Source organism: Hippocampus zosterae, chromosome 1, assembly GCF_025434085.1.
Source record: "Hippocampus zosterae strain Florida chromosome 1, ASM2543408v3, whole genome shotgun sequence".
In the NCBI taxonomy this organism is placed as follows: domain Eukaryota; kingdom Metazoa; phylum Chordata; class Actinopteri; order Syngnathiformes; family Syngnathidae; genus Hippocampus; species Hippocampus zosterae.
The window spans coordinates 15893464-15917990 of NC_067451.1; the positions used below are offsets into that span (position 1 = coordinate 15893464).

Genomic DNA, 24527 nt, shown 5'->3' on the forward strand with positions numbered 1-24527 from the left:
GTTTTCATGAAAAAAATATATATGCCACTTTATTCCCACTAGCTAATTTTTTTTTCTTGAAAAAGTAATTTTTCTTGAAACCACAACCCCGTTTTTTCTCCACATATGGCACTTTCGTTTTTCTGAAGTAAAAGCAAAAGCCAGAACACATTGACTCCAAACCTTCACTTGTTTAAACTACGAATTTCCATTAAAGATAAATTTTAACAAACGCCTCCAGTATCTACATGTTATCTCAACACACACACACACACACACGCACACGCACACGCACACGCACGCACAATCACACACACACACACAAGCACACGCAGGCCTCTCTAAATGGATAATGACGACAACACCTGAGGTGCTGAAATAATGGACGCTGTTTGATGTTTCATCACATGTTACGTGCTCACCTGTCTTTGACGCACGCACACACTTGTGCACAAAACTGGGCCAACACACTCATTGCTAATGTTTTGGACAGGAACTCAATGAACCTGTGTACATGAAAGAATGTAATGTACATGATGTAATCTGTGAATAATAATCCATGAATAATTTTCTTGAAAATCTCCTCCACTATTTTTTTACAAAAAGCAATCAAATTTTTATTATTTTCTTTATTTCGATATTCTGATTAGGTCTAAACGTCAAAAATACAGCATTGCAATGAAATCTCACAGCAATGAAACATAAAAAAACAATCTGACATTTGATTGGAACAAAATTAAACATTCAACCCAACTACACGGCATCACACTTCAACACCATATCAACACACATTAATGCACAAAAAATTTCACATTTTTGCAAAACACACATTTCCATCTAAAAAAGTGCTCAAACAATACTCATGTAAGAGAAAAATTTGCTTTTATTTTGAAATCCACATTACGGCTTTATCTAACGCTGCTTTCTGATGTGAAAAGGACAATGTATGGTTGCAAAGAATTAGTCTTTTTGCTAAGTCAGACTAACAAAAAGGAAATGTAGATGCTCGCGAACCGATGTGGATAGAGACGCTTATTTTGGAATTGTGGCTGCATTTTCAGTCTTGTCTGGTTTAAGCCCGATTTTGAAGCTCTCAATGTGCAGTTGCAGAGAAATGACAACAGTAAACTGGGCAAACTGTGAACAATCTGATACATTTCAATAGTAACGTGAGTAGGGAGTTCACTGGGGATTTCAAAATAAAAGCTACAGCTTTTTTTCAGTCGGATGAATAGGAGCAGGAAATGAACTTTTAAAAAAAGGACATGCTAAAGAAGATGGATGCATGTAAGCTGTTATTTTGAAGTGATTACTGTATGTTCAGGGATTAATGTGAAAGGACACCAGGAGAAAAGCCCGTCTTAATATTATGGTAATTTTATGCATATGTGACTCAGAAGTGCATCACGGATTTTCAAAATACTGAACTGGAGAAAGAGTAAGATGTAAGAGTTACTTTGAGAAACATTTTGGCGTCCATTATGTTCCTTGTTCGGAGGATGCGGCCTCCTTGAAATGTTGATGACATTATGGACGGGACATTTAGTTGTGATCTGCCTGCTGGAAGCACTCTAAAGGACCAAGCAGTTTTCTCATGACGTCATTCAGTGTGTAGTTCCTGTCAGTTTCCACTTCCTGTAAATTTCAGCCTTCTGTCAGTGTCCACTTCTTGTCGGCGTCAATGCAGCCCACCGTCAATATCGACTTCCGTTCACTATTTCCTGAGTTTCCATTTCCTCTTAGTCTGATTGCTCTCACTCACTGTCATTGTCTACTTCCCGTCATTTTCCAATTCGCGCCTTATTCCTGTCACATTCACCTTCCTTTCAGTGACTACTCCCTGTCAGTTTGCATTTTCTTAGTGTTCACTTCCCATCAGTGTCTACTTCCTGCCAGTTTGGACAGGACATTGAACAATGGGCTCGGAATCGGATTTGCTAATCCGGAGAGTCAAGCAAGGTTGTCTCAAAATAAAACATCAGGGGTCTCCCGTCAAGCTGCCCAGATGTCATCCCGCCTCGGAATGACGCAAAGTTGTCCAGCCTGGCCGCGTCCTAAAACATGACTTCCTCACAGCTCCCAAAGTCGCTCTCCAGCATGCTGGTTTGCTCATAGCCGTGCGGGTGGGTCCCACTGGGGCGCGCCTGCGGTTGGGCGACGTTGGGCGACGCCCCCGTCGGCTCGGAGTAGGACAACCCGGCCACGCTGAGCCGTACGCTGAGACGTTTGTAGCCCGCCGACGTGTTGCCGTCTAGGCTGCCCGCGTGCTTGGCCGGGTAGTAGTTGGTGGCGGTGTACGCGTCAGGACACTGCGATCGCGGAAGAGGGACACCGTCGGGGTCCAGGAAATGGTCCAGGTTCTGGTTGCTGTAGCACGGCGGGAGTGGGGCGCGGCGATCCGAGCGTTCTAGCGGGAATGGGAAGCCGCTGAAGCGAGAGTTTCGCCGTGAGTCCGACACTGTGGACGACGAGTAGACGTCCTCCACGATGTCAAACTGAGGAAAGTCCTGGGTGGCGGCCATGGGACGGCCAAAGTAGTCGGGATCTGCAGGATAAACTGAAGACAGAGCACAAAGAGACATCAAACAGCTGGAATCTCTCTAACCTCCGCCAAGCACGTTAAGATGACCCTGCATGTCGAGTTGATGGCTGTAATTCTTATTCTCATTATTCCCGCAACTGTTAACTACCTACCGCCTTTTGGTAGCTTCGATTATTACTATTCCGAATCAAGTTGCAATTCAATTGCATGCTTGACTGCTTTACTACATCCGATTTTTGAGGGCTTGAATTATACTTAGGATTCTGACAACTATCGGATAGAGACAGGGTGCCTATAATTGTTACTCTCATTGTTAGCATATCCGCTTCACAGTCTGCAGGATTCAATTCCGGCTTCCTGGATGGAGTTTGCATGATCTCCCCGTGCCCGCGGGAGTTTTCTCTGGGTACTTCGGTTTGCTCCCACATTCCAAAAACATGCACTGTAGGCTAATGGAACACTCTAAATTGTCCCTTGTGAGTGCGAATGGTTGTTTTGTCTTCGTATACCTTGCAATTGGCTGGCAACCAGCTCATGGTGTACCCCGCCTACTTGCCGAAGACAGCTGGGGTAGGCTCCGGTACGCCCTCGTGAGGATGAGTGGATTAGTAAATAGATTTGATTAGATCGATTAGATAGTTTGCGAGCAGTGTGGGATCGGTTCCCACTCAGTGATGGTGTGAATGTGGGTGTGAATGGTCATTTGTCTCGATATGTGCCCTGCGACTGACTGGCGGCCAGTTTAGGGTAAAGTCTCCCTTCCGCCCGAAATCGGCTGGCTTCGGCTCCAGCAACTCCCCGCGAGCCTGTAAAGGATATGCGGTGCCCAAAATGGATGGAGGGATGGATAAATAAATCACGTTTACGGGTGATTTATGAGATTTGTTAGTCCGTATTATTATGATTTTCAAAATGAAGTCAGTCAAGAGGGGCAGTATCAAGCAACTCCCTGGTTACTGTGGACATTTTTTAAATTAGATTACTTGCTGTTAGAAAGTCGTAAGCCATATAATCTTTCTTATACAGCAATTCTTTTTTTTTCTCATTAAGCCAAGCACTAACCAGTATATTTCTTTGCATTTCACACTCAATTTAACCCAACCTGATTTTGTCACCACTTATGTGACCGAGTGTGAATTTATTCAACTCCCAATCTCAAGTCTACTTTCCAGGAGTGGAATGCAATTTGTTTTTGTTTTGTTACAGTCGTGATCATAATGCAAAGGCGTCCCGTACAACAAACCCCCAATCATGCTTTTGCTGGCGCATCTTCAAGCAGCGACTCTTTTGCACTTGTTATGCAGCCAAATGTTTCCACACTTTTTTTCCCTCTCCATGATTGCTCGCAACGGCGCTTTGCTTCTTTTACATTCAGCGGTTGGCGCCTAAGTTTCGCGTGCAGCATAGACGTTACTTTTGAAGTGTACATCGCTCATTACCAAATTGGTAGGTTTGCCTGACTATACGATACATACTATACATAAGTATGAATGAAAATATGAACGAATGGTTCAAACAGTTTAGAAGGGTTAGATGTTCGCAATCACTCAATTTTTACTGGTCCCAAACCAGTGTTCATATTGCTAGTTAAACTGTGACTTTGGTTTACCTATCTTTGTGGGTTTTGTAAGGTGGAATGAAGTTTGACGTTTACGCATTCTGTGCAAACCAGGCCATTTTAATTATCAACCTATGAATTTTCTAAGTCCATTATCCCGCCCATCGTGCTGCCCAAGCTAATCCATCAATTCAAATTAACGATCTTTGGAGCCGCTCCCATTGTTGTTGTTGTTGCTGTTTCGGGAGCCACTTCTCACCAACAGGTGACAGTGAATGGGCTGCCAGGTTGGCACAAATGAAATGAAACAAACATCTTTCTATCTTTTGCTCTCTCTGTCTTTCTTTTTTCCTTCTCTCTTTTCTTTCATTCTTTCTGTCCTTCTGTCAGAGATTTTCTCGGACAAAGTGAAAGAAATGACTCGGCACACAGGAAAATTGTCTTCAATATCGGCGGGAGCGGTTCTTTGAGAGCGAACAACGGTTTAGTTGCTTCGATGACCACACACTCGAGCTCCCTTCCCGCCAATTCAGACTTTTATTGTAACATACATGGAAAACACTGCCCCCGATATTTGCATACCGGTCCAGCCCCTCGTTAGTGATTGGTTACCTCTTTTTAAACATTGAACCACCAGTACGTTGGCGCCTTTTCTATCTGGTCTACATCGAATTAACATGTCGCAGACTTTGCGGATGGCCAATGTCGCCTGGGCGCGACGGGTGTTCTCAACTTGTCTTTTGTTGTTCAACCGCGGTTCCCAAATTATTCATTTCCCTTTTTGCCCTCTCCCCTGTGATCGCCCACCTGTATTGACGTGCTAATTGTGGACTTCAACAGCCCTCTGGCCAGGTGGCCGGCATCTTTGTGCACAGGCATTTGGGGGGTTAGATGTGCCCAAATTAAATGAAACTTTAAACATGATACAATTTTGCTCATAGATTTCTCTATCACCTTCCTAAAAAGGCAAAATGTGTTAAAATTCAGATTTCCGAGTCATTGTTGTTCAAGTCTAAGTCAGTCTTTTTTTTGGCAAGCAAGTCGCAAGTCCTAAAAATGGCAACTCTAGTCTGACACGAGGCATGACATATGACCCGAGTCCCTCGTCTCTGTCAATCACCCTTTGGACAGGGCTTTAATTCTTATTATTACTCCATCAGCTAAATTGCCCCTTTGGAAACTTTAATTCTACTTATAATTATGGCAGGTTGGCAACTAACTTGCCTTTTTTACAATACAATACAATACAATACATGCTGATTTTGATTGATATTCTTTGTAATTTTACAGGACAAAACTGTCTTTTAAGTCTTTTATTTTTGTTACTCTGGCAAGTGAATCAGTTTTGGAGGGCTTTAATTGTATTCTTCCTATTATTATGGCGGCAGTTACAATGATCGTCTTGATATTCGGCAGAAAATGTTTATCATGATATGACACGCAAAAAAAGAAAAAAAAAGTCTCAAGAAGCCACGTTTGAAAACCAAAAGCAAGTCGGCCATTTTTGGTTTGTTTCGGGTGTTTGTGTCTTTGGAAAAGTGCTTGCTTGTGTGTAAATGCATTTCAAAAGTGTATGAAGGTCTCATAAAAAGTGCATAAACTGGTGCGTTATGCAAATAAAGCATTTGCATTTTTCTGGTTTAAAAGAATGCACGGTGGCAGCTGCTGACCTGGCCTGAAATTCAGATTTCAAATTGTGTGTAGTAGTAGCAGAACATAAATCCTAATTAGTGTCCTAGCGCGTTGCAGTTACCTTGTGTTTGATAACGGACGACATCATCACGCTCGGCTGTCAGTGCTTTCAAGGCCTCGAGCCTCAAACTTCCTGTTAGTGATGGTTATGGTTACGCCTAGCCCATTTTTTATGAGTTCACTTTTCGGTCTTTGTTTCTTCAAAGGCAGCCTGTTTTTTTGCCGGTGTGTAGTTGCAATGTGTCCCCATATGTTTGCCATGGTATCATATATGAATGGCATTTTTCATGCCAAGGTGAAGATGTAGCACACACACACACACACACGCACGCACGCACACACACACACACACACACACACACACACACACACACACACGCACACACACACACACACACACACACACACACACACACGCACACACACACACACACACACACACACACACACACACACGCACCACCCCCCCCCACACACACACACACCTTCATAGTCAAGGTCCCAGTGGGTCTTCTTGACTGAGTCGTTGTCAGAACTGGATGGGGGCCTGACAGGCAGGTTGGGGGCCACGCTGCAGACCACCGGTCCGTGCGACTTATCATTGGGCGGCAAGCTGCGGGGACGCAGAGAGCGGAAGGGCGAGTGGTCAAGGTCGTTGGTGGACGACGTCATGCAGCTGAGCTCTATATGGCCGCCGTCCTGATCGCAGGCTTTTGGGGTCTTGGACAACATGGACGGCGAGTAACTGAAAAACACGTTTGTGTGTCATTCAGAAAATTATCATGTTAGTCAGGATGTGTTTATATGTTACGATATCTCAATATTTTTGAAAAGCCAACACTTGGAACACATGCTGGTAGATTACCACTACCAGCACTTGGCATCAGTTAGGTATGTGGGAGGCATCATGTGGAAAGGATAAAAAGTAGGAATGGACAGAAAAGTATTGATCCTCCACAACAAAATAAATGACCCTCTGACTACCCTACCAGCTGACCAATTAAATAACCAACTATGTAACTGAGTGAATAACAACCAGCCAACCGACTTCTCTAACCAATTTACTAATCAACCAAGCAACTACAATGGGCTAACCCAAAATGTTGAAAACGCCATATTGGACCAAACCCCCCTCCCCAAAAAAATAATATGTCCGGAGCCGCATAAAATGAAAAGCCTTACAGGCAACACATGCTGTATGAATCTATATTAGCTATATTTGCCTACTATCAAAATGACTAAGTTGGCTACAAATAAACAATGAGGCTTCACGATGAAAGGGTTTTTTTTTCCTGCAATGCATCTTGTGGAGAAGGGGTGCCCAACCTTTTTGACGGAAGATGTACTTTTCGATCAACCAAACTCCTGCGATCGACCTGTTACCGCACACGTGCATACACACGCATAATGAGCAACAGCCACAATGGCCCCTAAGTTGATGGGGGCATGGGACGCACTTTTTGCAGCGTGTTCACTATCGTAGCTCACGCCACACTTAAAATGCTTCTCTCAGCCATCCACATTCCCATTCTTTGCCAGTACCCTCGGTGAATTGCACATGAAATGTTGCTTTTTTTTCATGACAGCCACCTGCCTGGCATCCCGTCCTGCTAATAGAAACATGTGTCGCAGGCGATGATACAAATCCTCGTTGACAGAAATATTGACATTAAGAATGTTTGTCCTCCTACAGAAACCATATAAAACAAAAAATATATTTCCCTGCCCCATCTTTTTCCATTTTCAAACATTTTTGAAAAAGCTCCAGGGAGCCGTTAGGGCGGCCCTAAAGAGCTGAATGCGGCTCTGGAGCCGCGGGTTGCCGACCCCCGGGCTAACTGAACAACCAGCCAAACACTTGACTGAGTAGTAACCCACCAACCAAACAACCAACTGCTAACTAGTTAATTTACTGATGAACCAACCACTAACTACCCCAACAGACAACTTAACTTTTCACACCCACCAACTAATCACTTGAGTAACCAACCAACTCTGTAATGAGACCACTAACTAAGCATACACCTGCCTGATTAAATCTAATGAACAAACAAACAAACAAACAAAACCAAGTTTTTAAGTACGAAAGGCCAGCCAATTGACCAACCAATTTGATTACCTACCCAAGGAAATAAATTTCCAACTAACGACTCATCATCCGAGGAACTAATCAACCAAGAAGCTTACTGACTAATTAGACAAATAACAACGACTTGGTTGACTAACTAACTAACTAGCTAAAAGTGTGTCCCTTAATTTTCCCTCTTAAAATCCTGTCTTTTGTCTTAAAATCAAATGAGAGGACCAAATTGAATACTGACATTTAAACAATTAAGAAGTGTGACATAAATGACGTAAAGAATAGCTTTGTCACCTGTTGGAGTCGTTCTTCATCTTCTTGTTCTTCCTCTGTTGGATGTAGCGCTTGCGTCCACAAACAAAGATGGCCACTAGCAGCAAGAGGCCGAGCACACTGGCGCCAATCTCCATCAACTCCACGTAGCCCACCCCCGGAGACACCTGGGAAGGACACCCACCACGGTCAAGTCTGCTCATCTACAAAAGGACGCGATTAAGGACTGACCTGTGGTAGAGGGTCGCAATGGAAGGAGCCGGGGGAAACTTGGCACAGGAAACCGCTGGGACATGGATTGGGAGAGCACACGTCCACGCCATTGTGACACCTGTGCCACCAAGATGGACAGTACAGATAATTAGCGATCCAAATTAAAGGCCCATACCTAAAATTTTTATGCTGGGTGTATAAAATGTAGTGACCGGCATATATTTATCCAGTTGTAGGGTTTCAAATCTAAATGAGCGAAATGTATGTTTTCAATGAGGGTTTCAAACAAATGTTGTGCTTTCAAATAAGCTTTTGAGTCAGAGTGAGGTTTTCAAGCTAGGGGTAGAGTTTTAAATTACCATCTCAAGTGATATTTCGGTTTCAAAGTAGAATTTTAAGCCTGGGATAGGGTTTCTTTCATTCCAGAGTTAGGGTTGGAAAGTACGGGACACTTGGGCTTTAGAGTAGGGCAATGGTTATGGTTTCAAGTGTGAGTAAGTCAAGTCAAGTCAAGTCAACAGTATTTATAGAGCACTTTCAAACAGCCATCGCTGCATACAAAGTGCTGTACATGGAGCAATTTAACATGCACAATAAACAGTAAGATAAATCGGTAATAAAGGCGGTAGAAAGCACCAAACAGTAAAACCAAGAACAAAACTAAGTCATGCTGAGTCGAAAGCCAAAGAATACAAGTGAGTTTTGAGGAGGGTTTTGAAGATGGGCAGCGAGGAGGCTTGCCGAATGTTCAGTGGGAGGTCATTCCATAGAGAGGGACCAGCAACAGAAAAGGCTCGATCCCCTCTGAGCCTCAGTTTAGTCCTTGGTACTTCTAATAATGTCTGGTCCACAGACCTGAGGCGCCGGGCAGGTGTGTAGGGGCGGATGAGCTCAGAGAGGTAAGAGCTAAGCTAAGAGAGTAAGGGTGTCAAGTAACAGTTAGGGTTTTAGAGTAGGGTCTCAAGACATGGTTAGGGTGTGAAGGTAAGCTTTTGAAGCTGGGGATAAGGTTTCAAAGAAGGGTTGGAACAAATCTTTTGAAAAAAAATGACCCCTCTCCCAACCCCCCCCAAAAAAGAAAAAAAAGACCGTAAAAACAAATCAATAAATACAAACAAAAAAAATAGTTTGGTTAATTGTTTGTCTACATGTGCCCTGCAAATGACGGTGACCAGTCCAGGTGCACCCTGCCTCTCACCCAATCAACTGAGCTCCAGCACACCTGGCAACCCTTGTGAGGACAAGCGGCAGGGAAAATGGTTGAATAGACAAAAAATAGATCAAATAATTATCGAATAATTTGTTCAATAAAAATTCAAAGTACAACTCAGATCAGATAAAACAAAGCATCAAGCAAACAAGAAAGCAGAGAAAAGAGCAGTCTAGCGCAATTGTTTTTAGAAGTCAACACAATAATCAGTCACCACTGATGAAATCAGAGACGAATTTTTTGTCCTCTGTGAGGAACCACAGTTCAATAAGTAAAATTCTCTGTGTGATTTGAACCAGCCTATGAAGTCTTATTTGGTAACAATCTATTGAATGCTGTGAGAAACTCAGCAATCTGCCCATTCTTAAACTAAACAAAATGGAAAACACTGATAATAATAAAAATGATAGCAGTAATAAGTCCAACGTGTGTTTTTGTTTTCTCCACGACACACACCACAATGCAACATCCCTGCCACTGATGCGTTATTACACTGAATAAAAGATATGTAATTGAGCCTCCCGGTCGCTACATGTGTGCACATCGCTTCAGCGACCAATGGCGCTTTCCGGAATGCCGGCGTGTGTCGGCGCAAGAGGCTTAGTGCCGGTGGGATTCCACCGTAATGCATGTGACGCTTTGACAACGTCAAACACCTCTGGTGGAGTCATTCACAAGATCACGTAGTAGAATATAAATGTGAAGCGGCATGTGGTTCATTGGCCAAGGCTATTCTCGCGCGCTCAGTAAACAATTTGCGTGTTTGTCATCATGAGACGGCTCCTTCGACCAACAGGTCAATTAACTAACCAGCCACTCAATTAAATGTTTATATTATTGTGGTAGGGGGCGGCCCGGTAAGTCCAGTGGTTATCACGTTGGCTTCACAGTGCAGAGGTACCGGGTTCGATTCCAGCTCCGGCCTCCCTGTGTGAGTTTGCATGTTCTCCCCGGGCCTGCGTGGGTTTTCTCCAGGTGCTCTGGTTTCCTCCCACATTCCCAAAACATGCATGGCAGGCTGATTGAACACTCTAAATTGTCCCTAGGTGTAAGTGTGAGCGCGGATGTTTGTTCGTCTCTGTGTGCCCTGTGATTGGCTGGCAACCGATTCGGGGTGTCCCCCGCCTACTGCCCGATGACAGCTGGGATAGGCTCCAGCACCCCCCACGACCCTAGTGAGGATCAAGCGGTTCGGAAAATGGATGGAGGGATTATTGTGGTACTGTTTGTTCAGCATATCATTCTAAACCCGCAAAATATATCAAGCATACTTATGTTGGAGCACAGCAATCGCTCGCAAAAAAAAAAAAAAATCATCTTTCATGGCTTAGATGTTTCACGGATTTTTTTATCCATCGGACGGAAAATTAGAGCGGGAACCAGGAACGCATGTAGCCCAACAGCGGGGTTTGAGGGGAAGGGCGCCCATTTTCCGACAAAACTACTACCGGTAATTGGATGGGTGGGCAAAATGACAAACACAAATGAAATGAACACCACAAGTGAATTTTTAAGGATTTTTACAGATTTTAGAAGCTTTCCTTCAAAATGAAGGACAATTAAGAACATAATTTTACAACTTCTTTTTTTATGGATTTTTTATGAACTTTAAGGACCTGTGGGAACCCTGAAAGCAAAGGGATGTGCAAGCTGATTTAGGAAATTTACAGAAAAATATAATGATTTAAAATATAAATAAAATAAAATACCATAAAATAAATGTGAATCAAATTAAATGGAATCAATCATTTTTATACTTTGATTTCATTTTATGGAATATAATGTGGCTGGCCAGTCAGTGTTTTGTGGGTGTGTCTTAGTTAAGATTGTGCAATATGCGGTTGCAAACTGCCGCGACGAAATTTTCTGACAGACAAGACAACAGGTTCGTATTGAACATCGTCTTCTTTTCCACTTTGACTTCAAGCGTCAGAGGAGGTCACTCAGCAATTCAGTGGGACAGGTAAGCGAGTCCTGAAAAAGTGATTATGAGGCAGGAGCGGAACATTGGCTTTCAGGGAGGTTACCGAGGGGAAAAGCCAACAGCCTCCATTCTGGTCACGTCGCTACAGAAAAGTCGCCAGGTTCATTTTACACACATACACAATGTATTTCCACACACAGACAAATGGGATGCCTTGTTGTATTCATGAATGAATCATAACTCTATATGCCTGTAATTCACACGGCCATATTGAGCACAGTGTTTTTAGCAAACATATAGATCATAAATAAAGAAGGAGCAGCCTCTTACAGTATAGTATGTGTCTGCTCTTTGGAATTGACAGCTTCTTTGTAAGCCAGTCAGTTATTTAGTCAGTGTCAGTCAATGGTCGCATATATTCGCCCTATATGTTGTCAAAACGCACCCAGCGCTGAGATGGCTTTACACCAGAGCTGATGGGGCCTTTCGCTCCATCAGAAATCTGTGTAGCCCAGGGGAAGTCTCCCCCGTCCCCCATGTATCCATCAAGCCCCACCCCTTTATCTCTGGGATGACAGTATTGACTTTACATTTAACTTTAACCCCACAAAGCAGAAGTTGACATTTGTGGTGATGGTAGTAAATCGGTCATGCTTCATTTAATCCTGCTTATCACCTAGAGGACTGGAGTCGAGGCCATTGACATGTCAGATTTAAGATGATTTGGCCTTGCTACGTGGCATATTTAGTTCGCTTTAGTGTTCATTGGGCACAAAACTGTTCAGAATAGCAAAAATGGTTTTTGGTTCTGAAGAAGGAGAAAAGGCTTACTGTGCGTTGACATGTGCCATTGAGCAGTTGCAAATGTATCCTTGCTCCCTGGGCACGCACACCCGACCGTGGGTGCATGGCTCGGAGACGCATGGGTTGTTCTTCTGCTCGCAGCGTGAGCCATAGAACAAGTCTGTGCACCTACAGTGCAGCTCTGTATGGTGAAAAAGAAAACAACCACAAACAAAAAATGGGAGTATAATCAGAATTTTGACAACCGTTACCAGGATGAATGTCAATTCGGGAAACAGACACGAAACAAAAACATTCTGAAATTTTGCCATTCTGCCATGCTACAGGAACCAACCAAAATAGTTTACCCGCAGGTCAAAACTAATTTCCTGTTCCACATTGTGAATCCGCAAGTCAAAATGCATCAGTGTTTTGACACTATGAGGTATTGCTCAGTGTTTCCCAACCATTATTGGGCTAAGACATGTGGTTCGCATCCTCCCGAAAATTTCACGGCACACCACTGAGTTAAACCATTCCCAAAAAGTATAGACACGGGTAAATTATGTACCTTCAGTCATTGAGTCAAAGACCATGTCATTGTTTTCCCTGTTTCAATGCGTGGTTGGCATAGATAAATGACCCCCCGACCCCTAGTTATTATAATAATATGTGTTTTTGTCAAAATAAATGACACTGAATATTTTTTTGCGGCACACCTGATCATTTCGCAAGGCACACTAATGTGCCTCGGCACAGTCGCTGAGAATCACTGGTCGAGCTAACAGAATAAAATGATGAATAAAACTTAGGGTAGTAGAGTACAGTGGTAGTACCTCCATTTCATAAACATTTATCAAATGTTCCAAGGAGTTCATACATGGTGTTCATGGTACTATTTTCTTGACTATTGAACAGACGAAAATTTAAATCATGCGGACATGTTTAGAGAAGTTTAGATCAGCAAGATCTATCTATCGTATTTTCTGAGCTATAAGGCGCTTCAGATTATAGGGCACACCTTCAATCAATGGCCTATTTTAAAACTGTTTTCATATACAGGGCGCACTGCATTATAAGGTGCATAAAATAGGAGCTACAATAGAGGCTGCAGTTGCTCTATGCACTATCCACTAGATGATGCTACCCTAAATGGAAAACAATACAATACAATACAATACAATACAATACAATACAATACAATACAATACAGCTTTATTTCTCTAGACCCTTCATAACCGCCGCAGCTGTAACAATGAGGACTGGTCACAAACACCGACATGAAACATAAATACAAATGACATTACAAAACAACAAACGAAAGACAAAAGTTATGAAGACAACTGATTCAACAAAAAGGCACATAAACCTCGTGGGCTCACATCCACAAGGGGTTAAATATCCTTAGAAGTCTTGTTCTTCTCCTTCCTTCATTTAGTCAGTAGTTAACGATGCTCGTGGTGTTATCTTCATTTTATAATTGGTGCGCAGAGCTCACAAAGTAATTGTCTGTTTGAGTGTGTGTTGGTGAATGCACATGTCAATTCGTGTTGGGCAGAACCCATTTAAGGTTCCAATTGGTTCCTGCCAATAATCACCACAAGATGGCATAGGAACACTAACAGCGAAACAACTCAATGGGGGATTAGAAAGAGAGTTACAGTCTATTGATATTAGGTGCAACGAAGGGTGCTGTCATGTTTTTGTTTAGGCTGCACTGTCGGCGTTTGAGAAATTGTAATGCTTTTAGGTGCCTCTTATAGTGTGGAAAATACGGCATTTGGAAAATGCGCTATATGTTGCCACATTATGCTAACTGTAGGCTACTTGTACATATAAATTAACATAAATGCACTGTGACTTCAGACATACACAAAGGCATTTGCAATATGATGAAATCAATGAAAAATGACATCCTCTTGTGAACGATTGCAAGGTGGTTTGGGGATTTGTTTTTGAAAATGTCACGTCTGTTTCAAGAAATGAATCAAACCAGCCGATAATAATTGTAATATTATGGTACTCGGATTATGTTACTAACTACATTTTTAACAGGTAACTATCTTTATCGGCTCTATTCTGAATTATGAAGTGAGCTGAATGGCTATCTTTACGAAGAAGAAGCCGCTCGCTGGCCAATTAGCGATAAGCCAAAATGCTAATGAGGGGCAGCATAGGACTCCAGCCTGCAGTTAATTTCTTTGGCAGTTTGCTCTTCTTCTTTTGTGTAATGAGGTGGACACATTGTTGAATGACCAACAAGTGCTCAGCACGAAATGTAGAAGAAAAGAAAAGAATAGAAGAATATGGGTTACAAGCCATTCTGTAGGTCACCGGTGTCAAAGTCAAGGCTGGGGGCCAGATCTGGCCGGCCACATCATTTTATGTCGCCCGCGAAAGCAAATCAAGCATGTCAAGTTCCATGATGCTTGCTAAAGTCTGAACCAAAATTTCAAATTGTCATATGTAATCCACAATAACATTCATTATTCTTGACTTCTGATTTTAAAACTAGTCATTCATCAATTTGTTGTGCAATGTGTATGTAATATGTGGAGGGGATTAAACATTTATATGGTTTCCCCAAATTCATAACGGCCCTCCAAGGGAAACCGTATTTACAATGTGGCCCGCAACAAAAATTAGTTTGACATTCCTCCTGTAGGTTAACATCACAAATGATGAGAAGAAACTACATGAAAAATCGGCGTCCATCGATTCCTCTATGTCGTAAATAAGCGATGACATCGCACACAAGAAGTGTATTTTGGTTATTTCCAACATGGCAACAGAAGCACTCTAAAGTTCAGCTATGTTTCATGCGCAAAGTTGATGCCAGGGCAACTTGCAACACTTTTGCTAGTAACCAAAAGGGGAACTCATACCATTTCAACTCCTGCTCCATTTGCTACCTGCAAGGTGGTGATTAGCAAATTTGAAACAAATTTGTTATTTTTGGAGACAGTCCTTACCGCCCTCTCCCTACTATTCAGGAATGAGCCCATATCCTCTTTTTTTCTAGTTATTTTGCCTTTTCTTAATATAGAAACAGCACACATGAACATAATGCTTCTATCGACATGACGACAGTTGCTCGTCCCACCACCCCGACAGACCTGAGCCATTGGACGGAAGCATGTGACATTTGGGTGAGGTAACAGGGGCAGAATGAGAGCTTATATCAGGGTTCTCAGCATTATGGAGCTCTGTGGAGAATCACAGAGCGCATTAAAGAGCACGCGCTCACCTCCATTGGTCTCCTCGTGGCAGACGCCTCCATTCTGGCATGGGTTGTGGTCGCAGGGTCCCGCCCTACTGCAGCACTCGTAGACTCCAAACACTCGCCTCCTGCCCGTACCCCTCCACTCCGTCGCATCACCCACTGTGATTGGCTCCCCGTTGAGCTCCAGGTGCTCCAGACAACCGCGGAATCGGCGATTGCCAAAGACCAGGAATCCACCGGAGCGCATCAGGCGGCATGGCGATTCCAGGTTGGCCATGGTGTGTGACTGGCGGTCCAAGGTAAATCTCAAGGACGTGGCGCTCACCTCCAGGAGGACGCGGTGCCAGCGGCCGTCGGACACCGTAGGCGAGGTCAGAGCCAGGCCAGAGGGAGGCAAGATGCCACAGCTGAAGGAGAAGTGAAGATGGCCGCCACTCACCTGTGGAGAGAAGAACATGGTCAGTCAGTGTTTGAGTCTGATGTTTACAAAAAATACCCGAGGCTTGGCAAACACCACACGTGGGGAGTCGAGTCAAATGAATTGTCTCGAGTCATATTTTAGTGGCCAAGTTTAGGAGTATGGGGCTTGTTTGGCTACTCCCCGTGTAATTGGGCCACTCTTCACTCATACACACAAATTCAATGGTTCCATTTTATCAGTAAAACAAGCCGGCCCCGATGCCGAATACTATGTAACTTCTGCACATGCCTTTGAAGTAAAAGCCCTTCACAATACTGTGGCAGGAGTCAGTTCCTCATTCCAACTCAGAAGCTGCATGTTTTCTCTCAAGGTTTCTTTCAAAATTCAGGGGGCATAGTCATGAGTACAAGGGAAACGAACAATTTCGTCACATTGGATAGCTGTACACCGGCGGGTTGTGAAAATGGTATTCAGGTACTCAATTTTCGGTTCTCACACGGTGGCTTTGTGAGTGGATTTGTTTTATATTCTCAGGTTCAATAACAAGTGTTGAATTCTGAAAACTTGAAAATTGGTGATCGGTTGTGATGTCATAAGAATGTCTGTGCTGCCCATTTCAGTCATCTGAATCTGGTTTTTCAGCATAAATAGTTGGATTCAAAATCCGTCCATCCATTTGCTGATCCTCACAAGGTTCACGGGCATGCTAAAACCTATCTCAGCTGTCTTCAATACGGTTCAGAATAAGTGTTTTGATTTCATTTTCAGCGTCTTTACAATTATAATCAAAGTTGAGTTGAGCAACTCGAATTTAAGTCTTTAATAAACATAAGTCACAATTTTCATAATGTCAAGATGGTTTCTCGTGTTTGTTCTTTGCAATTTTGCCCGGCGACACTGTCTTCTCTTTAGAAAATCTCCGTGCCTCATAAACACAGAAACTGGCTTATCATGACTAATCCGTCACCTTCCTCTCACCACAAACTCAAATGACGGCAACGCATCATCATCATCATCGTGATCGTCTGCAGCATCAAGTCAGAGCGGAATCACGTTGACCTCCATACATTAGCTTTGACATGTGTGTGTGTGCGGGGAGGGGGGGGGGGGCTAACAATGACATGACGGGGGTTTGCGTTGCCCGGGAGCCCATATTGAGCTTTTTGCTCAGCATCAACGAGCCTCTTTGCATTCATGCACACTCAGCTCTTTTTATCACGAAAACAATGAGATAAAGAGAGACAGAAAAGAGAGAGGAAATAGTACAAGTTCACCCCCTGTGATGTTTTACTGCTGCTTGATTGCTCCCGTAATTTTGACAGACAAATTTTCTTCACCTTAGATGTGTCGCTTGCGTTCACAGGGACATACTGAGCCCCAAATTCAGCCTGTAAATTCAAGATTGAGAGGCCCCCATACGCGTGGCCCCAAATATTAACCAAAGAGAATCACTTGGCCAACCGTGTGTACACTGCAGCCCAGTGCCACGTGCACGGCCAGTGCACTTGTTGTAGCTCTGTTAGCATAATGTTTATAACACTTGCTGTTAAATTTGTCCTCTTTGGCACAGATAATTTGATCGGTGGCTTAAGCTAGGCCACTGTAAAGATGTGACCTCTCATTTCCTTTTTATTTATTTTTTTATGTATAAGATACAATACTACAGTATATTAATATCATCTGACTCCAACAATACTTACCATGGATTGTATTATATTGTATATTTAAAATCTCATATGTACCTGTGTACGAAAGAGCAAAGCTTGTAGCTTGTAGTCTTGGAGTATGATAAACGTATCAGGCCTGGTAAATTCAAGGGAAAGGAAGCAAGACGTGCCTCTGAAATTATCCAAGTCATCTCTCTGTAACAACCCACTTATTTCTTGACTTTAACTTTCATCATTTGAATGGTTGAATAAAAATGATAAGGTAGAATATTCTGTATGTGCAGTCTTAAACGCTTATACAGGTTTGGCATTTTAACGTCGCAGGGCGTCCATAGATAAAATCGCTCACTGTGTGATGCGGCAGACTTATATGGTCTTAAAAACTACTGCATTAGACTAAAGTTTATTTTGTATTAACAGAAGATTTATGTAAAGTTCATTCCTACTCTGAATTGTAATTGTTGTTTAAAAAAAAATACATAAGGAATGGTCTTTAGTGTTTCCAAAAGTTAGACAAAGGTTGTTGCATCTGTGATGACAAACTTTTAATATTTACAAAAAATGTAAATGAAGTTATTGAAGCCTAAATTGTCTCTGATTTTTCTAAAAGAAAACTTAATGTACTTTGACATGCATTCAGAAGGTGCAATTGTTTGTTTGCAAGCTATGTTGTCTTTGCCACATAAAAGAAAAGACACTAGCATCATTGCATTAGTGATGTTGAGAAAAATGTCTGGACATTTTTTGAAACTGACATAAAATGTGTCTTATAACCTCTGTGGATTGTCTTTATTGTCATTAAATTTGTTGCAGACAAAATGGTCTTTAATTTTGAAAGCACACAGGGAGGTTGTCGGAAGCCAATTCGTGCCATGAGCACGGCGGGACTTCATGTTTGCGGGTACAGTGGAGTCCTTATTGTGGCAAAGATACCGAACAAGGGCTATCGGCAGAATAAGAGGTGGCTTTGTAATCTATTTTACATCACTAGGTGTCATCTCCACTGACGGATATTTCAAGACGCCTCACTCTGAGGATTTACAACATCAGCACCAGTCGACGCACAGTGCGGCAACAAGCACACCTGAGATCCACAGGCTTTGCAACTTCATAAATCAATGACTCCGAGCTCCACTGCGCCATGGGAGCTTCCTGTGGGGGGAATGTGGTGTAACACCCATGTGTTTTTTGTACAGATACAAAGCTCATTGGCATGCATAGCAGTCATCTTGACAACACCCACATTAACTGGCAGCGCAAAGTTCCCAATCACACCACTGGAAGACCTTCACTTGTACGAACTGGCGCTCCCATGTAAGTCCGAAAATGTAAAAAAAAGACAATGGCCACTCATTGCGTGAATGTAAATGAAGTGGATTTATCACATGTGGTTCTTCGTGTGTGGCTTTTCACACTGAAGCCTGCAATGTAACACAACTCCTACTTCAAATCATCTTTCCCATTCGAAATGTATGGAAATGCAATTGATCCATTGCAGCCCCCAAATCACCAAAGTTTATTTTGTCATTGGAAAAATTGCACCCACAAGTATTTATAGTGTCTCAAAACACACAGCGATGGCATTTGCATGCCATATAACCTGCAACAAATATTTTGGGGTTCATTGGTGGTTGGCAAACCATCTTACTGGTGCATATCTTAAAAAAACTCATCAGCCAAGGGACTTGTAGTCCAAGGCGTCACAATTAGATCAGTCGTTCTCATGCTGCTGCAACTGTAGCTGTAATTTGGGGCTCCACAAAATTATATGAAATGAAAATATAATGTAACAAGTGCATCCTTACATGTGGGGCCCAGCACGCGTGTAAAACAAACATAATAAACCAATCACTCCTCCCTCCGAGCCAATCATAAACTCTGATATGATTGAGAAGAAATGTGACATCCCTGCATGCATGTATTGCTGTCATAACATCAAAGCGGATTAAAACGAGTCGGGTATTCAAGTTCACGCCCCTGTGCTGATGTTCCCTTTCACACCAAGCCCTAGGATGTTTTATCTTATTTTTTTTTTACTGTGAGACCTATTGTTAGCTACTCACAGGATGCCGCCAAAGCCCAGGCTAAATATGCAAGGAGGTGTGTTGAAGTGATAGTTCTCTGCTGAGGCAAGCTCTGCATTTTGGGGAGGAGCTAAATTCAGCCTTCTTCCCTGCATGTAGATGTGCACTTGGGTTGCATTTTTCCAAATCAAATAATTTGTAAGTCTTTTATCTGTAAGGATAGTGTAAAACGTCATATGAAAAAATAATAATAATGTTGTTTGGGTCATAGTTTGTGGTATATTTATAGTTAAACTATTGATGATATCAAGTTAATTGTAAGAAATTTTAGGGGGAGGCTTGGCCCTTCTTTCTCCCAAATAGTGGTAGATTTCTGCACACAAATTCATCCCTCATTCCACACTGCTCCCTATTTGTCACAGTTTTTATTTTTATTTTTTGCAAAAGGGTTCAATATGGCATGGAGGGCATTCAAATCAGCCAGCGAATGTAATGTCTTTGTCACTCGAGGGAGTATCAGAGGCAGTGATATCTCCATTCATCCATCCATATTCTATCCCGAGCAACTGGATGAAAAACTGCGTGTTTTTTGTGCCCTTTCTGAAATGCCCAATGATGCCACACAGTGACAGGAAAAGAAACATCTTGACAGGCAGTGTGAACGGGGTTCCAGAGTACTTTTTGTCAGGTCCTGGAAGTGCCTTCATATTCAGTTTTTTTTTAGGTATGAACTTGAGTCTGTTGTTTTTCTATCATAACCTTTCAAAAATCCGACCCCCCCCAAAAAAAAAATCCCAGGTCAAAGTCCACAGATGACCATCTCTTTACAAATTCTCTCTGAAGTTCATCCCACTCCCTATGAATCCTTCTTAACGTGTTTCCAAAAGACAGGATTGTGGCGCTACGGGCCCTGGATGAGGTGTCCTTTTGATTGTTTTTTTTTTTCTTTCCAAGAATGAAGGTGATTGAACATTCCGCCAGCATCCCACGAGTCCCCACGAGGGCCGGCATCACGCAGAACTTCATCTGCTCAGAGAATTATTCATGACCACTGCGTACAATACAAACCGTTCCATGCTCACGCATTGCTGTGCTGAGCTCGGGAGCATATTCTATTGAGGCATATTTTTTTTTTCTTTTTCGGAAGACTTTTTTCCCATTAGATTGCCTTCACAAGTCTCAAGATTTCTTCTATAGCAGGGGTGGGCAATTATTTTTTGCATAGGGCCACATGACAACCAGAAAATATTATGGCGGGCCGGATCATAAGGGTGAACTAAATTCGACATAATATTAATTGGATTTCTTTATTTAAAAAGCAGTATTTTGCATTTTTTTGGCACGTTTTTCAGACCTTAAGAGTACATTATTCCGTCGTATCGAACGGGATTAGCTTGACTTGGCGCTACTGTGGGCTTCCGTGTAGTCTCCCCCTTCCTCCCTATGCTCTGCAACTTCAAGTAACTGTGCCACCTGGAGTTGAAATGCCTGTCATTACAAGTCCAAATGAAATGAATGCAGTCATTGACATCGAACCTTAATTGTGTACCAACCTTCGGCGGGCCGGATTAAAAAGACCAACGGGCCGTAGTTTGCCCACCTCTGTTCTATAGGGAACTCTGTCACGTAGCAGGCAAGCAAGGGTCATTGAGGCACACTGACAAAAAGTCGCATTCTGTCATGTCCTTAAATCACCAACACGAAAGTAAATACAACTTAAACAAAAATGAAGACATCAAACTTTAACGGCCTGCTTGTTTTTGAAGGACCACTGAAAAAAGATAACAATAACTTGAAAAGGGCAGGTTCAAAAAGAATATGCAGAATTTCAGTGTTTTTCTCTCTTTTCTTGAGACCTTTTCTGTGGATCTGCTCTGATAAACATGTCTACCCAATTTTATGATGCTAAAGTGAAATAGGCTTCCGGGCCTAAATTTTCAATGAAATCCCTGGGGGTTACAACCAAGCAAAGTGAGTCACTGATGACTTTTCTGTGGGTCTACTCATGACAGAAATGAGGCTGAATTCATTTTTAAGCCATAATGGCTGCTTCAAGCCAAAATCACACCGTACCTTTCCAGGCAGCTTTTTGAGAATTTGTCGTGGGTCTACTCACGGTTGACGTAATCTTCTTGGTGGAGGCCTAAAGCCTTGGATTACCTGCAAGCTCCCCGAGTCGGTCCCATTGGCCAACATGAGAAGACCCTCTTGCTGGAAGGTCCGAAAGCTCAGGGAGACGGTAAAGTCCTGCTGGTCCTCGTCCATGCCGTGGACATATTTGAGGTAGGCATCGTCGTTGAATCTCAGCGCTGATTCTAAGACACAAACACACAAAGACAAGTTGCTTGATATCAAATGGTTTCAAAAGAGGTTTCCATCAATAGAACATAGAACAACCTTGTTGCCGAGGTACGAGTGAGTGTTTGAAATCAAGATTAAGATTTCGAATTGAGTTTCAAATCGGGGTTGAGGTTTAAATTAGGGTTACAACTCAGGGCTTGACTTTCAACGTTTCGTGTCTCAAAGAAAGGTTTAAAACATAGGGGGTGTGAGTTAATGCTTCGACATTGGGCTTCAAATGAGGGTTTGGGTTAGGGTTTTCAAACAAGGTTTTCAGTTTCAAAGTAGAATTTCAGGCCGTGGGTAAAGTTTACGTTTGGGTTAAGGCTGCAATTTAGGTCTTCAAATATGGGTTAGGTAATGAAATTTTGGTTTCGAGCCTGAGTTTGGGTAAATTGGGTTTGGAAGTCAGTGTAAGGGTTTCAAAGCAGGGTTCCAATTTGGGTATGGCTTTAAGCCATGGCGTTAAAGTTTCCCTTCTTCAAAAAAGGGTTAGGGTTGGAAATGAGAGTTTCAACTAAGGGATGGGGTTTGAAATGAGGGGTTGAAGTCAGGGTTTGGGTGTCAAAGACACATATCAGAGCAGGGTTAAGGTTTCATCCCTGGGTTAGGGTTTCAAATTTGGATTCCAAACAAAGGTTAGGCCTTGAAATTATGATTTCAAGACATTGTTTGGGTTTCACGCACAGGGTCGGTCTTAAGGGAACTTTTCAAGCCAATGTAAGTGATTAATGTAGGTTTTCAAGTCTCAAGCCAATGACAGGGTTTCAAGTTAGGGTTTGAAATTATAGATTCAAAGTAGGGTCTCAAGACAGTGGATAGGATTTCTAATTTGTGTTAGGGTTTCAGATTAGATTTTCAAATGACGTTTAGGGTTCGAAATTAGGGTTTCAATATAGAGGTTCAATCCACATGTAAGGCTTTCAAATGAGGTTTGAAAGCCAAGGTTAGGCCTTGGAATTTAGGTTGCATTCCACGGTCAGGGTTTGTCGAATGACTGACATGAAACTGCTCCAAAATGTTCACCTTCAACAGATGTCAGCATCACTTTAAAAGTGCATCAATTGTACGTGCCGTGGATCCTGCAAGGGTTGGCGGTGGCGTGGACAGATGAAACTGCACGTGAAGCAAAGGGGCAATTCTGATCTGGTGTCTATCAGACACTACAGCGGCAAGGAGGAGCTCAAAAACAGTCGGAAAGCACCTTTCATCTCTTTTTAAACGCTCCAAAAGCCGAAGGACAAACATGTCGCAGATGGAGGGAAATCGGTTTGCGTTTGTAATGGTTCATATTGATCAGGGCTGCTTTCTCAACTGATGAGAATCAAAAGGTAGCGAGTTCGAGCGGATTAAAACAAAACTCTTGAGATGTTTAAGTAAATAAACTACATACATGTGCACATTCACCCACATAAATGGCGTCACCAGACCTCCCTGCTTGTGCACATGGCCCAGTTTTAATGAGTTGTGCCACAGTATAAGGCGTTGACTGGTCATCAGACTGGCTGGTACGGCCGGAGTCGAACAAAAAAACACAATTACTGCCCTGTTGTTAATATGTGGCAGTCAGCAACAGTCATTAATTTGCACCCTACCTCCTCTGTTCCCCCAATCGTTATGTGATGATTGGCGTAGGCAGGTGAGCCCCACTTCTGACAGACAACACAACAATTAAAAAGTAATTGCAACGACCCGTTGGGCATGAAAGACCCCTACTAGCAAGCTTGTTGAAAAGACATTTAAAAAAGGCATTACTGGCCAATATACTGACTGCCCAATGGGTGCACATGTGTCCCTACTACAGTACCACCAACAAAACGAAACAAAACAAGAAATCATCCACTCAACCCTGTGGACAAAGCTCACTCACTGACTGACTCACTTAGTTATAATTGGACTTGAAAAACTTGGTCATGGTTTGAATGCATTTTCCTTTGGTTTACATTGACTGATTATCTGAGGAGCTTCAGAAACAGCAACAAAAGCTGACCGGTGGAATCAGCGTCATGTATACCATGGGCCGTGAATGTCAAATTAAACATTAAAGACTCTTGAAAGAATTGTACTCAAGGGGACGGAATGAAAGAAGGTAATAGCTTCTCATAGCTGTTGAAAAGAAGACCGGCTGTGACCTGATTGTCTTATCAGCTCTGCTCAGTCTTTTGAGTCAAAATAACACAAGATTCCAAAACAAGCGGGTGACAACGTTTTATTCTGAGGAGTTTGCATCTGATATTTATTCCGGCCGCAATGCCGTTAATCCTGGCAGGAATGCCCACATACATCAACTCCAACATCAATAGATAAAGTTAGGGCGTCAACTGATTTTGGAGCAAAAGATAATGAAGTGAATCCTGAGGTTCTGTTTTTCCCTCTTATAGTTTAGTGAGGAACATCTATCTAATCAATGCCGGAAGCAGAAAATTGATGCAACACAGACTTGTCTACCGAGCAGAACTGTTTGGGCATATATAGAGAATGCCATTGCTAGCTGAGCAACAAGAGCAAACCACCTGGCACTAGAGCACGCCTTCAACAAGCCCCTTTTTCAGGGACATCCCTGCTTTCGTCTATTAGTGTTTCTGTTGGATTTATTAT

General features: G+C 42.6%; 1 protein-coding gene and 1 long non-coding RNA gene across 3 annotated transcripts in view; one reads left to right on the top strand and one right to left on the bottom strand.

Annotated features, from left to right (window-relative positions):
• Positions 1-593: 593 nt before the first annotated feature.
• Positions 594-24527, bottom strand: part of fat2 (FAT atypical cadherin 2) — an 83400-nt gene continuing 59466 nt past the window's right edge. The window contains exons 22-28 of one of the 2 annotated variants that reach the window (XM_052070811.1): positions 21750-21904; positions 15502-15916; positions 12303-12456; positions 8356-8455; positions 8146-8291; positions 6257-6384; positions 594-2536 (exon numbers count right to left, since the gene is read on the bottom strand). In XM_052070811.1, the coding sequence (XP_051926771.1) occupies positions 2034-2536; positions 6257-6384; positions 8146-8291; positions 8356-8455; positions 12303-12456; positions 15502-15916; positions 21750-21904 (1601 nt within the window). In that variant the 3' untranslated portion in view covers positions 594-2033. Of the gene's footprint in view, positions 2537-6256; positions 6517-8145; positions 8292-8355; positions 8456-12302; positions 12457-15501; positions 15917-21749; positions 21905-24527 lie in introns of both variants that reach the window. The other variant, XM_052070801.1, reaches the window with a different exon arrangement.
• LOC127604298 (uncharacterized) lies at positions 8715-9400 on the top strand. Its single transcript, XR_007963228.1, has 2 exons — positions 8715-8845; positions 9271-9400. It is a non-coding gene; the product is annotated as an uncharacterized LOC127604298 (long non-coding RNA).